Here is a 14471-nt window from a genome sequence, read left to right on the forward strand (position 1 = left end):
TTATCTTTTACATCTATGTTTATACCAGGGATTTGGATCTTTTTTTTTTAACCTGAAAAACAAAGCCTAAAGCATACCTGTCAAAAACTTTTTGCATGTCTGATGGAAAGGTGAAAGGTTTGTGCAAGGTGTAGAGAAGAAATCCAGATCACCACTCCAAAAGTAGTGCACGGATCTGTGCCTGGCGAGGCACACAATGTGCAGAAGAAAAAACGATTATCCAGCACTTGGAAACTGTTAACTTGATTGACACTGTTAAAACCAACCATTCCATCAGACACGTTTCGAGCGCATGCGCTCGAAACGTGTCTGATGGAGTGGTCGGTTTTAACAGTGTCAAGTGATCGTCAATAACGCTATTGTTTCCAAGTGCTGGATCAAAGATGAAAGGTTTGTATCAGTCGGGGTCTGAGTGTTTAGACCCTGACTGATCAGTAGAACAAGCAAGGAGAGTACCATGCTGCCGCGCACTTATCTGCCTGCTCTACGTGAGCAGAATAGGGTTCAATGGTTTTCCTGTTTAAATAAGAACAGCTGTCGAGCATGCATGCGGCCACTCCAATCACTACAGAGAGCACACTGATCAAATATGTCCTGCAGTCCCATAGCAGCATTTAAATGGCAGACAAGTTCCTGTGATCAGCAGGGGTCCCAGCCCTCAAGACACTTACCACCTTTCCATACAATAAGTGATCAGTGTCTTTATTAAGACAACCCCCAATTGTTACCCATCTTCTGTAAAGCATCGAGACATTCTGAGCAAACAACTGAAGGAAACCATTAATACTAATAGCGTCAATAACATCATACAGGTACACAGTAAGGGTAAAAACCTGCCTTGTGGGAGACGGCTTTAACCCTCTCTGGAATCCCTAAAGCCTCTTCTCTACTGTAAGACACTGCAGCTTCCAACACATGAAACAAAGTTTCCCACTAATGCAATTCCTAGGTTACTGCCTCATCCATCACACAGCATCAAAACTACATTGTACTGAATAAAATAAAGTGACTGGCGGTAGTGCTCTGTCCTTCACTGTGAATCAGTAAAAAGAGTACATGGTAATAGAAAAGCAGTCACATTTTTTCTGTATATATATATATATATATATATATATATTTTATCTTTTTTTTTTCCTTAAAGAACAAGTTACTGCACGTCTGCTTAATGCTCTGATATAGATTTCGGGAGGATGTGCTCATTTACCCAACCCTACTGAACAGTTTCACAACTGAAACCCCAACAATGTAAACACCACTACACAGTACGCAACTGCCCTGATCACCACAGGATCTAGGAGTAAAACACGACCCTGGCACGTTTATTAAGAACTGCATTTTTTTTTCTTTTTTTTTTTTAAACTTTGTTCAAGAACCCTCAAGCGCCAGATTGGTATACAGTGTGCTGCAGCCCACTTTGGCACTACTAGGGTTAAAATATATATATATATTAAAAAAAAAAAAAAAAAACTTTTAAAAAGGGTGCAGGACATGGAAATAGGCAGAGTTGACACCAACCAGCTGCCGCATTGTCCCACAATGCATTGCTCTGTTCCCCAAAACACATCAAAAGGGTTTTAAATTAAATAAATGGGTAGACCCCCTTCCCCCCCCCCCCCCCCGACTCCCTCTCCCCGCCTCTTCCGAGCATTCAGTTAATTTATTTAGAGCCAGTTAAACCTGAAATATACATAGGTGAAACACTGTCTGGCACTGTTAGAATATTTCTATGAAAAAAAATAATAATAATAAAATAGCTAAAATAACCAAATGGTAAGAAAAGTGCCTGAAACATGTTACCAGCATTTAGAGCCCTTTCGAATTCAAGGCAGAAAAAGGTGTAAAGTAGTTAAAAAAAAACACAACGAAACAAAAAAAAGAATGGATTCTCCATTAAATTTCCAGGGAAAGTCCAGAGTCTACATTTAATGAAGGTGACAGGGATGTGATGCTTGCATTGTGCTAAGTCTGCTCGTCCGCGCTCATGTAATCTGTGCCTGAAGATCTAATACATTTGGTTTCCTCATCCTTTTTCCTTCTCTCCATTTCCCATTCTACAAAGGTATCAAAGAGGCTCGGCCACGCCTCATCCTCGCTGTAGTTGCTGAGGTTGGGTCCAATCACCTGAGTAAAGTTTAGGAACATGTTCCATGTGTCCCGGGAGATTCCCTTGATTCCTGAGGGGTTCTCAATGAGGAAGTCTAACCACTCGTCCAAAATAAGGGGTTTGTTTTGGGTGAACACTAACTTCCATAGGGCGATGGCTATTTCCCGGTGAAGTGACCTCTGCCCTTCTTCTGAGTCCAGGCCAAACTGAAAGGTGAAGCGATAGAGATCCTTAAATTTATCTTCCTGATAGGCTTCATTTAGGAGGCTGGGAAACCTGCTACAAATTCCTTCAATGCTGTCTGCATTAATGGCCTTGCATCCCTCAAAAAACTCTTTCCTGTATAAAGAAAAAACAACAACAAAACATTACCAACAGCTTAAAAGGGTTCTCCGCTTTTGATAATTTCTACTTGGGTCACTTGTCAATAGGCTGATCGCAAGTGTCTTCCTATTGGAACCTTGGGTAATCAGCTATAATCTGAAGGCAGCACCTGTTCAATTCCAATGCAGTGCCACCAACAGGGGAAATGAAGCATTACACATTGTCCATTTAATGTATTGGGATGTCTCTGTAATGCAGAAGATTGGTCATCCAGCACAAGAAACACTCTCTGTAACCTACCACTCTACACTATGGGCAAGAAATGAGGATCCTGAACCAATGATCTTCCCCTAGTATTCAGAATTCCCTAAAAAGGTCTATAAACTAACTACCAGGAAGAAGAGGACAACATCTCATACCCATGCTATACTCTAAAGTTATTTAGGAAAGAGAACCTTGATCTTTGTAGAGCTGAGCAGCAATGGTTCTGGGAGAGATGGTAGTAATTATTTGCTCACACTGATGCTGTTCTTGTGAAGAAGTTATTTATGTGCACTGCAGTAGCGCCTCCTCAGGACATAATGGAAACTTAAGTGGCAGGACCTTTAGTTAGTTTAAGGGTGCGTTCACACGGTCGTCTATCCTTGTACCCCCCCCCCCCCTCCATTTAGGTTCCGTTGTTGTTGCTGCTTGTAAACGGATTACAAACGGTTGTAAAATAATCCCTTTGATGTCAATGGGATTTTTTTCCCCAATCCTTTCACATCCGTTGCACTAGTCTAAGCTCATTTCCGTTTTATTTTACGGAAGAAAAGACGGTGCATGCAGTATTTTTTTCCCCGTCATAAAAACGGAAGAAAAAAGGGATACAATAAATTTAACATTAAAGTGTATGGAAAACGGATGAGCCTTTAATGTCATCTGTCTGCATCCATCTAGACTGCCGTGTGAACGCAGCCTAACATGCAGAAACAGAACTGGGGTCACGAGCCAGCTGCATCAATTGCCAACCTAGAAGGGGAATGGTAACATTCAGTTTTCAGTTTATTCATACATTTCCAGGAAGAATAACTGAGGAACAGCATAAAATACAAATATGTATAACTACGGGTGACATATGCACCAGAAACATGTTACTTGTGTTGCACTTTATCCTGTAGCTGCAATTTTACATGTAATACATCTTTTACTGCATTGAACTGGTATCTAATTTCTCCATACGATACATGGGTGTTGTCCTGCACCGTCTGACATGCAGAGGGGCTGCACAGGTGAACATTGCGTGCAAATTTAAACATTTGAGAAGTGAAAGCTACTCTTTAAAGATTAGTAAAGGACATAATTTGATACAATTAAAAGCAAAATTGTAAACTCTAATAACTTTTTGGGTGGCTTAAGCTTGGAATTACATCTGCTACGCAACCAAGTACACAGAGGAGACAACAGCTACTAATTCTGCTGCATAGCAAGCCCCGGATCCAAGGGTAATGAGACTAACCAGAAAGATGGCTGGGCATCAGGTGATCGGGTATAATAGAACAGCTTTACTGTGTCCAGAAGGACAAGAGCTTCCCGGAGGGGTGTGAGTTAAAGTGAGCATGACACAGTGGTCAGACCCGGGCAGATTTATTTTTTCGGACTTCACTAGGAGATGTGACAAGTCTATAGACACATTTGTTTTCATACTTTTTCTTGGGGAAAAAAAATTTAAGTAGTTCAGCGTTATCAAGACATGGATAAAACTTCTTTCTTTTTTTTAATCCATGAAAAGGGTACACTAAGTTTCAAACATACTGAACATAAAGCAGCTTGACACGTTTCGTGGTGGCCCACTTAATCATAAGCGATTAAAGCTTATGATAAAGTGAGCAATCACAAAACATGTCAAGCTGCCATGTGTTCTGTATGTTTTAATGGATTACATAAAGGAAAGAAGGTTTATTCATATCTTAAGAACACTGAACGATATTTTTTTTATTTGGATTGCGCCACGGTACTTGTGCATATCTTTGCAGTCTTTACCCTCCACCAGATTTTGAGTTGATTACCGATTTCTTCTGAAAACTGTGCAATGTGCCATTTCTCTGTTATCCATCTTAGAAATGTAGGAATAAAATAATCACCAGACATTATTAGTGTGTGCCCCTACAAGAAGATGCCACCAATTGCTGATCAGTCGGGCCTGGCTCCTGATGCATAAAAACTGCTCAAGAATTCACACTATACAAAACCCACAAGCACACAGCCAGAACTTTTAATGGTGTTCCCGTCTGCTTATTCTGTAGGTCTGCATTTAAAAACCTATAAAATGTGGTATTCCATTTCAGGTAGTCTTTTTTTTTTTTTGTAATTGAATTGCGCTCAGGCAGTTGCTAAAAAAGAAAAAACAAAGAATAAAAAAAAAACCCCTTACCTTCCTCAATGCCCCACCGTTCCCATAATCACAAAGCCTTAATCCCATTGTTAATCGCACTTCTGGACAGAAAACCTTTAAAGAAGCACTCTGGGTTTTTATTTTTCCATATCATGCACACTCACCATCACTAGTCCTACAGCACCTATTTTCTTCCAGCAGCTGCATCAATGTTTCACTATTGTAACTGGGTCATGTGATCACCAGCCTGGTTTTTAGGAAATCAGTGTTTATTTTAATGTGAGGAAGTAGTCAGTCCTGGGTCAGCTGGCTTCCTGTAAACTACAGGAATACATCATCACCTATCAGACCCCTCCCTACCCAGTTCTATCTGTATGCTGCTGCTATCTCTTTGGGATAAGTATATACAGAAGTTATACGCTTCCCCTGAGACTGTGTTTACAAATTTAGTTTTTGCTGCAGGAAAAACATGTGATTGCACAAAAAGTGGCAAAAACTGATCAAAACTAGGGATCGACCGATTATCGGTTTGGCCGATATCAGCCGATAATCGCGATTTTGGACATTAAATCGGTATCGGCAATTACCTTGCCGATAATGCCCCGCCCAGAGACGACCATCGCCGCCGCTGCCCCATTGCCTCCCCCCATCCTCTGCCCACATACCGCCGCCACGGCCCCATTGCCTTCCCCCATCCTCTGGCCACATGCCGCTGCCCCATAGCCTCCCCCCCCCATCCTCTGTCCACATACCACCGCCGCCCCCCATCCCCGGTGTTATAATTACCTGTTCCCGGGGTCCGCGATCCTTCTGGCTCCTGCGCTGTTGCTGTGCGCTGCGTAATAACGAGTGACGTCGCCGACATGACATCACTGTCAGTGCGCACAGTGACAGCGCAGGAGCCAGAAGGATTGCGGACCCCGGGAACAGGTAATTATAACACCGGGGATGGGGGGAGGCGATGGGGCGGCATAAGTATGTGGGCAGAGGATGGGGGGGGGGGGGGGTAGGCGATGGGGCAACAGTGGTGGTTAGACTCAGGACCCCAGGGGGAGAGAAGCGGGTGGCGGCGGTCTCTGGCACCGCAAAAGCAGCTGCAGTTCATTGATTTAAAGCGCCTGCTTTAAATCATTGATCTGCAACGGCTTCTGCCCCGCCGGGGGGGTTTGAAATAGCTGATAACTTATACCGATATTCCGGTATAAGTTATCGGCTATAGGCCTGAAAGGTGACCGATTATCGGTATCGGCCCTAAAAAAAATCGAACTTAGCCTGAAGACTTTAAATGTTCATATAACACCAATTCTAATTTTATTACAAGACGAGGAGGCTCCCATTATGCAAACTCTTCTTTACTACTCAAAGATAGCAGCAAGGTAAAGGTTAAACATTATAGAAGAAAAAACTGAATATGCAAAATAGGTGTCTCAGATAACAAGAGACCAGTACAGGTAACAAAAGGTATGTGTAGGTACAGCACCTCCTCTTCTTTGTTGCTCTACACTGCAGTTAAGTACCTCACATACATACTCTCATATATATTGTGTATTTTCTCTTATATTTCATAAAAATTCATATATATTTTTGTTCCATTATTTATCCTTCATTGATGTCCATAGTTGTACACACTCCGCTTTCTATATGCCCATAACTGTATTGCTATAAAAAGTTTTCCTAGGTTCACAGGAATATTTTCACCCATACACTTATTTCATTCCTCTTTTCTCTATTAATACTTCTCTTTATTAATACTCTTTTACTGTATACACATTACAGCCCCCGGTACATTCTTTGCTCTAGATAACCTTATATATTTTCACCTGCCTCATCTTCTCTCAGCCCTAACGGTCTCATTTTCGCTGGCCTCGGCTATTGCTGAGTCTCACGATATTTCGTGCCCCGCTGGTTGGCGCACTTTCCTTTGACCTCAATGGCTGAGTGTCTTCCTGTCAGAGAACAAGTACAAGCTCAGTTCGCCATCTTGTTTTCTCTCATTGGTGCTGGGGCGGTCCCTTACACAGCTCTAGTGTAATATCTCCTTCCTGACCACTTCTCTCCTTATCTTGTAAATTGTAATGCGGAGCCTATATATTGCTATATATATTATAGTGCACACACACACACACTATATATATATATTATTTACATACTCTCATTATTATGGCCAATGAGGATTCTGCTAAGGTAATTGAGGCTCCTGCCTTTGAATTTGTGGGCAAAGACCTCATCCAATCCATGGTTGATCAATCAGTCACCAAATCAGTCCAATCTGCTGTACGTAATTCCATGTCTTCTATACCTGATATTGTGGCAAGATCAGTGGCTTTAGCTAGGACACGCAATAATCCTCCAAAATCCCCAAAAGCCGGACCTTCTACCCAGTCGGACCAATTTTGGTCCATGGGGGACTCTACATCAAAATTAGCCAAAGGATGGGGAAAATCTGGGAAGGCCACCCAAAAACGGCCTATATCTGCTACTGGTCCTTCAAAAAAGCCACACAAAAAAACAAAAATGGATAAGGACCAGGTCTCTCATGTCGCTTTTTCAAAAAGCAATATTATTGATGCTAACATATTGTATCCCATACTTTCTTCCCAGGAAGAGATAAATAAAGATCAGGTTTATAGAGTCTCACGTAGGAATAACCCAGACTCATGACACTTCTTCCCAGGTTCAATCCTCTTCTGAGGATGGTGAAATATCAGATAACTCGGCATATGAGGATTATCAGATGAAGATGACATTTTACTGGATCCTGAAGACCCTAAATCTGTGGTTACATATAGTGCCAGCATATCCTATTTTGATCCAGGGTTTATCAAACATCCACACTCAGGGGAATGGATCCCCCAACCCCATGTTTCCCAATACCTAAGTTTATTGCTCAAGAAGCCTTTGGACAGGGCAACCCGCAGTAAACTGCATGCTAAATGCCCTAGACCAGTGGTTCTCAACCTTTCCCACCCCCCATATTAGAGACATGTTGTAATGATTATATTATAATTCATATGCTTTGCTTTCCTCTATAACAGGCCCCCTGTTCCTCTCCCTTTCTCCCCAGACCCCCGATTTACAGGTGACGTCTTCTCTAACCGGAGTTGTTTACTTTTCTTTACTATCTGGCCTAGACGGCCATTAAGATATCTCTCATACAAGACTTCTCCACAGAACCAGACAAACATTTTAGGCTCCTTTATGCAGTACAATACTCACCTATGTACAAACTCCCCATGTTTGTCACATACAGTAATAGTATCGCTTTGCGTCCCCATAAAGTTGTCAGGCCCAAACTGTGCCCTCAAATATAGCTGTAGGCCCCCAAACTGTACCCATATATAGTTGTAGGCTGCCACACTGTCCCGCTTTGGTGCTCCACTGCTCCTCTGGTCTGGGGACCTATTGCTATGGCTCACATGAGTAGGTCCCCGGTCTGCAGGGGCAGTGGAGCAACAAAGCTGATGGTAGTTACTGCCCATAGCAGCCGGGTGCCTTCCCCTCTGCTGTCCTCCTGCTCTGCTTCTCTGTGCAGGGACGTCAGCCTACCATTTCTTTCAAAGTGGTTCACACAGGTAATCATTGGCTGTGGCTGCCATCACAGATTTTTTTCAAGTACCGGCTGGAGGTACTTGTATCCCGGGTTGAGAACCACTGCCCTAGACCCACCCTTCGCCACAAATTGTCTATCACCCCTGACATTGATCCTTCCCTGGTAAAATACTTAAATAAATCCGGGAAGAACCACCAGAAAGGAGTTGATCGCTCTTTCCGCACAATTCAGGATCGCTTTTTAGATCTTGTTGGACCATAAACCAAGATCTTAGATCTATCTGAAGAAGCAACTGCTTCTGGTACCACTGTAGACCTCAACATACTAAAGGGGTGGGCCCAAATGGCCATATGTATTTTTGGCGGGGTCAATGCATCTATTTGCACTGAGCACAAAAGAACTATACTAATGAAGCTCGACCTGCAGTTGATTCATCTGACTTCATCTGAACCAAAATCCCCCACAGACTGTCTTCTCTTTGGAGACATGTTTATATAAAAAAAAATTTTTTTTAAAAAAGAGATAAATAAATATGTATGTATCTCTCTTTTCCTCCCTTGATAATGCCCAGACACCACTTTAAAAAGTATTTCAGCCACGTGTTTTTTCCGGGGCTGGGAAAAGGAGGGGCAAGTTTCCCAGCCGACAATTCCAAGGGGGACAATTTGTCTGTGCCCCACCAAGACCTGACAGATTTTCAGTTCCAACTACCTCATACCAGACCGCACCTTTCTTCCCCAACAGAGGGAGGCCCTGGAGGGCCCGAGGACATCGCGGATATCCAAGGTCCAGACCCACCACAGGCAAGTCGTCTTCTAATGTCTTTTTCTCCCATTCTGTTAATATGAAGGACTGCACATTTTTTTCATACCTGGGCTACGATAACCTCAGACAAATGGATCCTAAACAGTGTCAGGTTATCAGATAGAGTGTGCACACCTTCCAGTCCAATCTATCATGCCTCAACCAATCCATTTTTCAGATTCAGACAAAGTTCTCATAGAGACAGAAATCAAGGAACTATGTTTCAAGAATGTAAGAATGCAAGTACCCCTTCATTCTCCAGGGTACATAAGCAACCTCTTTCTGGTAAAAAAAATAAATAAAAAGAAAGATGGGGGATAAAAACCAGTTGTAAACCTGATAAACCTAAACAATTGTGTTTTACCAACACTTCAAGGTGGAGGGTATTTATTTATTGAGAGATCTCCTCCTACCAAACGACTGGCTCGCAAAGATAGGTCTCAAAGATGCATATCTTTCATTACCCATGCATCATCTAACTCAACCATACCTCAAATTTTCATGGAAGGATCAAAAATCGCAGTTCACCAGTCTACCATTTGGCCTGTCATCAGCCCCTTGGTGCTTCACCAAGTTACTTAAACTAGTTGTGGCCATATTGAGGGCTCGAGGTGTTTGTCTAATAATATACTTAGACAATATCCTTCTTATGGCTTAAAGGAGAACTCCAGAGTATAAAAATTGTCCTCCATACTGCCGGCAGAAAAAAATAAAAGATGTACATACCTTCCTTTGCTTCCCCGGGGCCTCGGGTAACCAGCTCCGGTCTCCGCCACAATCCTCTTCCTGGTTGCTGGTGGTCGGTGAGTCATACTGCGCTCAGCCAATCGCCGGCCGCAGCGAAGTCCCGACTCGGCCGGCGATAAGCTGAGCAGCAGTATGACTCGCCGACCACCAGAAACCAGGAAGAGGATCGCGGCGGAGACCAGAGCCGGTAACCGGAGGCCCCAGGGGAGCGAAGGAAGGTATGTACATCTTTATTTTTTTACTGCCGGCAGTATTTCATATTCAATGGACAATGTCCCTTCTCTCCAGTCTTGGCTTCATGATCAACGTGGAGAATCTATCCTTACCCCCTCGGAAGGAGGTAGAATTCTTAGGATTTTTAGCGAACACTCAAACTGTTCTCAATCTTCCTTCCAGGAGATTAAAGACTATAAGGAGAGAGATCAGATCAATTTTGAACAAACCGTATCCCTTGGTCCCATCGCTCGAGAAGTTGGTTTACTTTCAGCTTCTATTTGAGCAATATTTCCAGGGCACTTCAAACATCAACATCTCAGGAACGATTTGGGATACTCATATGAAATAGAAATGACTCCGGACACCAGAGAAGAATTTCTTTGGTGGTTGGAACATCTAACTTGGAATGGGAAGACTTTCTTTAATTCTCTTCTGGATCTGATTATAGAATCAGATGCCAGTTCTCCCCAACTGATGTGGTTCCTCTTCCACAGGAGGAAAATGGTCTCCAGAGGAATCCCTTCTCCACATCAACTGCCTAGAATTATTGGCTGGTTTCTTTGCTCTCAAGAGCTTTGCGAGAGACAGATCAAATTGTTGCATCCTTTTATGGATGGACAATATCTCTGCTGTTCAATATATCAACAATTTGGGATGTACAAGATCGGAACTTTTAGCCAATATTGCCAAAAATTCTGGCATTATGGTCTTCAAAGAGACATTGTTTTGAAAGCAGAAGTACCTCCCAGGTCTGTCCAATACTATTGCAGACTGGAATTCCTGCTTTCTAGTGGATTACAGCGATTGGAGGTTAGGTCCCAAAATATTCCAACTCATCGATCAATTATGGGGTCCGATTCAAATGGACTTATTGGCATCCTGTCTAAATAGTCAGACTCCACTTTTTTTCAGTTGGAGACCAGATCAGGAAATAGAAGGCATAGATGCTCTTCTCCAACATTGGCCTCCGGTGACACTATGCATTCCCTCCTTTTGTCCTTATTCTGAGAATTCTTCTCCTCATCAAATCCATGAAATCAACAGTAATCCTGATAACTCCTTGGTGGCAAACTCAGTCTTGGTTTCCCCAACTCGTGCAGATTATCATAGACTTTCCTCTTATCCTTCCAACTCATCAGTTTATTCTTCAAGATCCTTCAGGGAATCCCCATCCACTGATAACTACCAACACGTTGCATCTTCTAGCTTGGTTCGTTTTGGGACTTCAGAACTGGATACAGAACTTTCACAAACATCTAAAGACATGCTCTCAGATGCTTGGGCCCCAGGTACCAGATCTGCTTACAGATCAGCCTGGAAAATTTGGTCTGACTGGTGTATGCAACAGGATTTGGATCCCATACATGCATCTATAACGCAAATCTTAAACTTTTTATCTTCTGCCTTCGAATCAGGCAAAGCATAAAGAACTAAATGTGTATAGATCTGCCATTTCTTTCTATCACGCTCCTATTCTCGCCACTCCTGTTGGCAAACATCCTTTAGTTTGCAAGCTATTAAAAAGGTATTAAGTTCAGACATCCTCCTTTACCAAAATATCACTCTACTTGGGACGTTAACTTACACATCCCCTTTATTGATTCTCTAGGTGACAATGATTTTGTCAACTTAAAGCTTTTATCTCTTAAACTCACTGCACTATTATGTCTTATTTCTCTTAAGAGTTCTTGATATCTTCAGAAGACAATATATCCCTAATGGTGTACAATTTTCCATTTACAGATGAACAAAAACAGATTGGCAATCGGTCTTTTACCCTACTTTCCCAAATCAGGAAAATCTTTGTGTTGTTCGTTGCTTACAAGCATATGAAAAATGAACATAACCACTTAGAAATCCTTCTGATACCCAACTTTTAATATCATACTGTAAACTTTATCGTCCAGTCTCATCTTCCTCTTTAGCCAGATGGATGAAACATATAATTTCTTCTGCCAGGAATTGACACTTCTTTTTCTGGTGCTCACTCTTCTTGAGGAGCCATGTCCACAAAGTTAAAACAAGCAGGGGGTTCTTTAGTGGAAATCTTAAAAGCGGCCAATTGGTCCTCTGAATTCACATTCAAAACTTTATTATAGACCTGATCCTCATGTCTCTATGGTTCTTTTATAATACTGTCATGCATTATTGTTTATTCAGTCTTTGTTATTGATATTATTACTATTATTATTGCCAAGCTTTGAATTTGCATAATGGGAGCCTCCTCGTCTTTTCCTAGTCTTGATGACGGAAAATATAGATTTTATTAAAGAGAGGAGGCGAGCATTATCCCACCCTATAGCTATATCTTCTTTCCCTACACTTTCCATTAATCTTATTTTTATATTTCAGCTTAATTCTTCATGTTGGAACCACTTTGATACATCGGATGTTCTTCTTTTTGTAATCCCCGTTGGCTGTGTTCTCCACTTTAAGAATTTCTGTTACGACAATCTTATCTATATTATATTTATTGCATCAAAGAAGAGTAAGTGCTGTACCTATACATACCTTTTGTTACCTGTACTGGTCTCTGATTGGTTACCTGAGACACCTATTTTTTTTTTCTTCTGTAATGTTTAACCCTTACTTTGCTGCTATCTTTAAGTAGTAAAGAAGAGTTTGCATAATGCTCACCTCCTGTCTTTAATAAAATTAATATTTTCCATCAGGAAGACTAGTAAAATCTCCAATTATAGGTCAAAATCCTTTTACCTCACAGCAGTATTTCTCTAAAAAAAAAAAAAAATTAAAATAAATAAAACACTTTAGATAAGAAATAAGAAAAGAAAACTACTAAAGAATGCACATAATGTGAACTGATCCCAACCCACTTATAAGTCTGTACTGCTGGCATCTAGAGGGTAATAAGATCATCGGGTGCAGAGATGAGACCCCATACCTCTCTCTGCAAAGCCAAAGGATTCATGGGAAATGCAGACAGTATTAGGAAGCCATTTCGGTGATGGAAATTGAATTAGTATGGATGAAAAACGGAAGCCTGCCACCTCAGCTAAACCAGTTATGCACATGGCATACACAAGATTGTATCTAATAATAGCCTATGCTGCACTATATGAGCAGCATTGGCTATTTTTCTTTAAGACATGGAGAGTACAGATCTTTGCACTAAGGTTTAAAATTACAATACATTTTCAATCCATCAGCCCACTCAAAGCAAAGGAAACTGACCTAGTAAATTTGCACATGGTGGCAGCTTGGAATTTCCATGCTAAAACTAGCACTCTAAATTCTGTAGGGTCCACATACAGATCATTGCAAAACCGTTCCATGCCCTCTTCCAAGATGGCATCTTCACGTTCATCCTTGTATCTCCTAAACAATTCCTCAATTCGCTGTAAGGACGACACCTCTGCTCCCATGCCTAGCTCTTTCTTCTTTGCATCACCAGCAGGGTGGGCCTGAGGGTAACTGGGTTCTACTACGGCATCTTGCGCTTTCTTTGTTCCGTTGACTAAGATGTCCCCTGAGGCCTTCCCACCGGCTGACGTGTGTTCTTCTTTGTGTCCTGAGCTTCTCTTATGGGACTTGTTAGACTCCCGTTCACCATTTTTGCTGCCTAGTGTGGATGAAGGATTCTTACACTTTGTGACACACTGGCCCATGTTGAGTGTGCCCAGTTTTAGAGCAGTCCGCCTTGTACCAGACACCGTCTCAACGGATGTTCGATACACGTCAACATACCACCATCCCGAGGAGCTGTCTGACCTGGCAGGAGAAAAAATAAAAATAAAAAGATCTAATATTAAAGCAAATATAGTTCACTCCGTAGCACAAACCAAATCTGAATTTGCCAATGAGTTTTCTTTGAAGCAAAACTGTCACCCAGAAAATGGATATCAAACTGCCAGCATATACCTGTACATTTTTTGTGCATGTCTTTATTTCTCAAATTATTATTATTATTTTTTTTCCAGTCGATTAAGTGTCAGAGGCCAGATCCAGATTCTGCTGTGTCCTAAGGCCGCTATGCCTCTGTGCTCTAATTTTCCACCCTTCTGCCTATCTGATTGACAGTCAGATGGGGTACAAAAAAAATCAATATGTTGGGAATGGGGGGGGGGGCTTGGGGGGGGGAGAGGTTAGTGTACTAAAATAAAAAGACCCCTAGACTCAGGGGGTATTCAAAAAAATCCACAGATCCTCTTTAACAGACAGGATATCGGCACAGGTGCAGTGAGCGTGACAAGTAATATGGTATCCCCAGATATAGGGAGAAAGATCTTATGCCAGTGTTTGCCAACCAGGGTGCCTCCAGCTGTTGAAAAACTACAACTCCCAGCATGCCCGGACAGCCAAAGGCTGTCTGGGCATGCTGGGAGTTGTAGTTT

The 14471-nt window shown here is 42.0% G+C and overlaps 1 protein-coding gene across 2 annotated transcripts in view; it reads right to left on the reverse strand.

Annotated features, from left to right (window-relative positions):
- Positions 1-1633: 1633 nt before the first annotated feature.
- The window catches only part of DCUN1D3 (defective in cullin neddylation 1 domain containing 3), a 71284-nt gene continuing 58446 nt past the window's right edge, over positions 1634-14471 (reverse strand). For both annotated transcript variants that reach the window (XM_056535441.1, XM_056535440.1), the window contains 2 exons: positions 13312-13848; positions 1634-2443 (listed from right to left, as the gene is read on the reverse strand). In XM_056535441.1, the coding sequence (XP_056391416.1) occupies positions 1960-2443; positions 13312-13848 (1021 nt within the window). In that variant the 3' untranslated portion in view covers positions 1634-1959. The remainder of the gene's footprint in view (positions 2444-13311; positions 13849-14471) is intronic.

Source organism: Hyla sarda, chromosome 8, assembly GCF_029499605.1.
Source record: "Hyla sarda isolate aHylSar1 chromosome 8, aHylSar1.hap1, whole genome shotgun sequence".
NCBI classification, from domain to species: Eukaryota; Metazoa; Chordata; class Amphibia; order Anura; family Hylidae; genus Hyla; species Hyla sarda.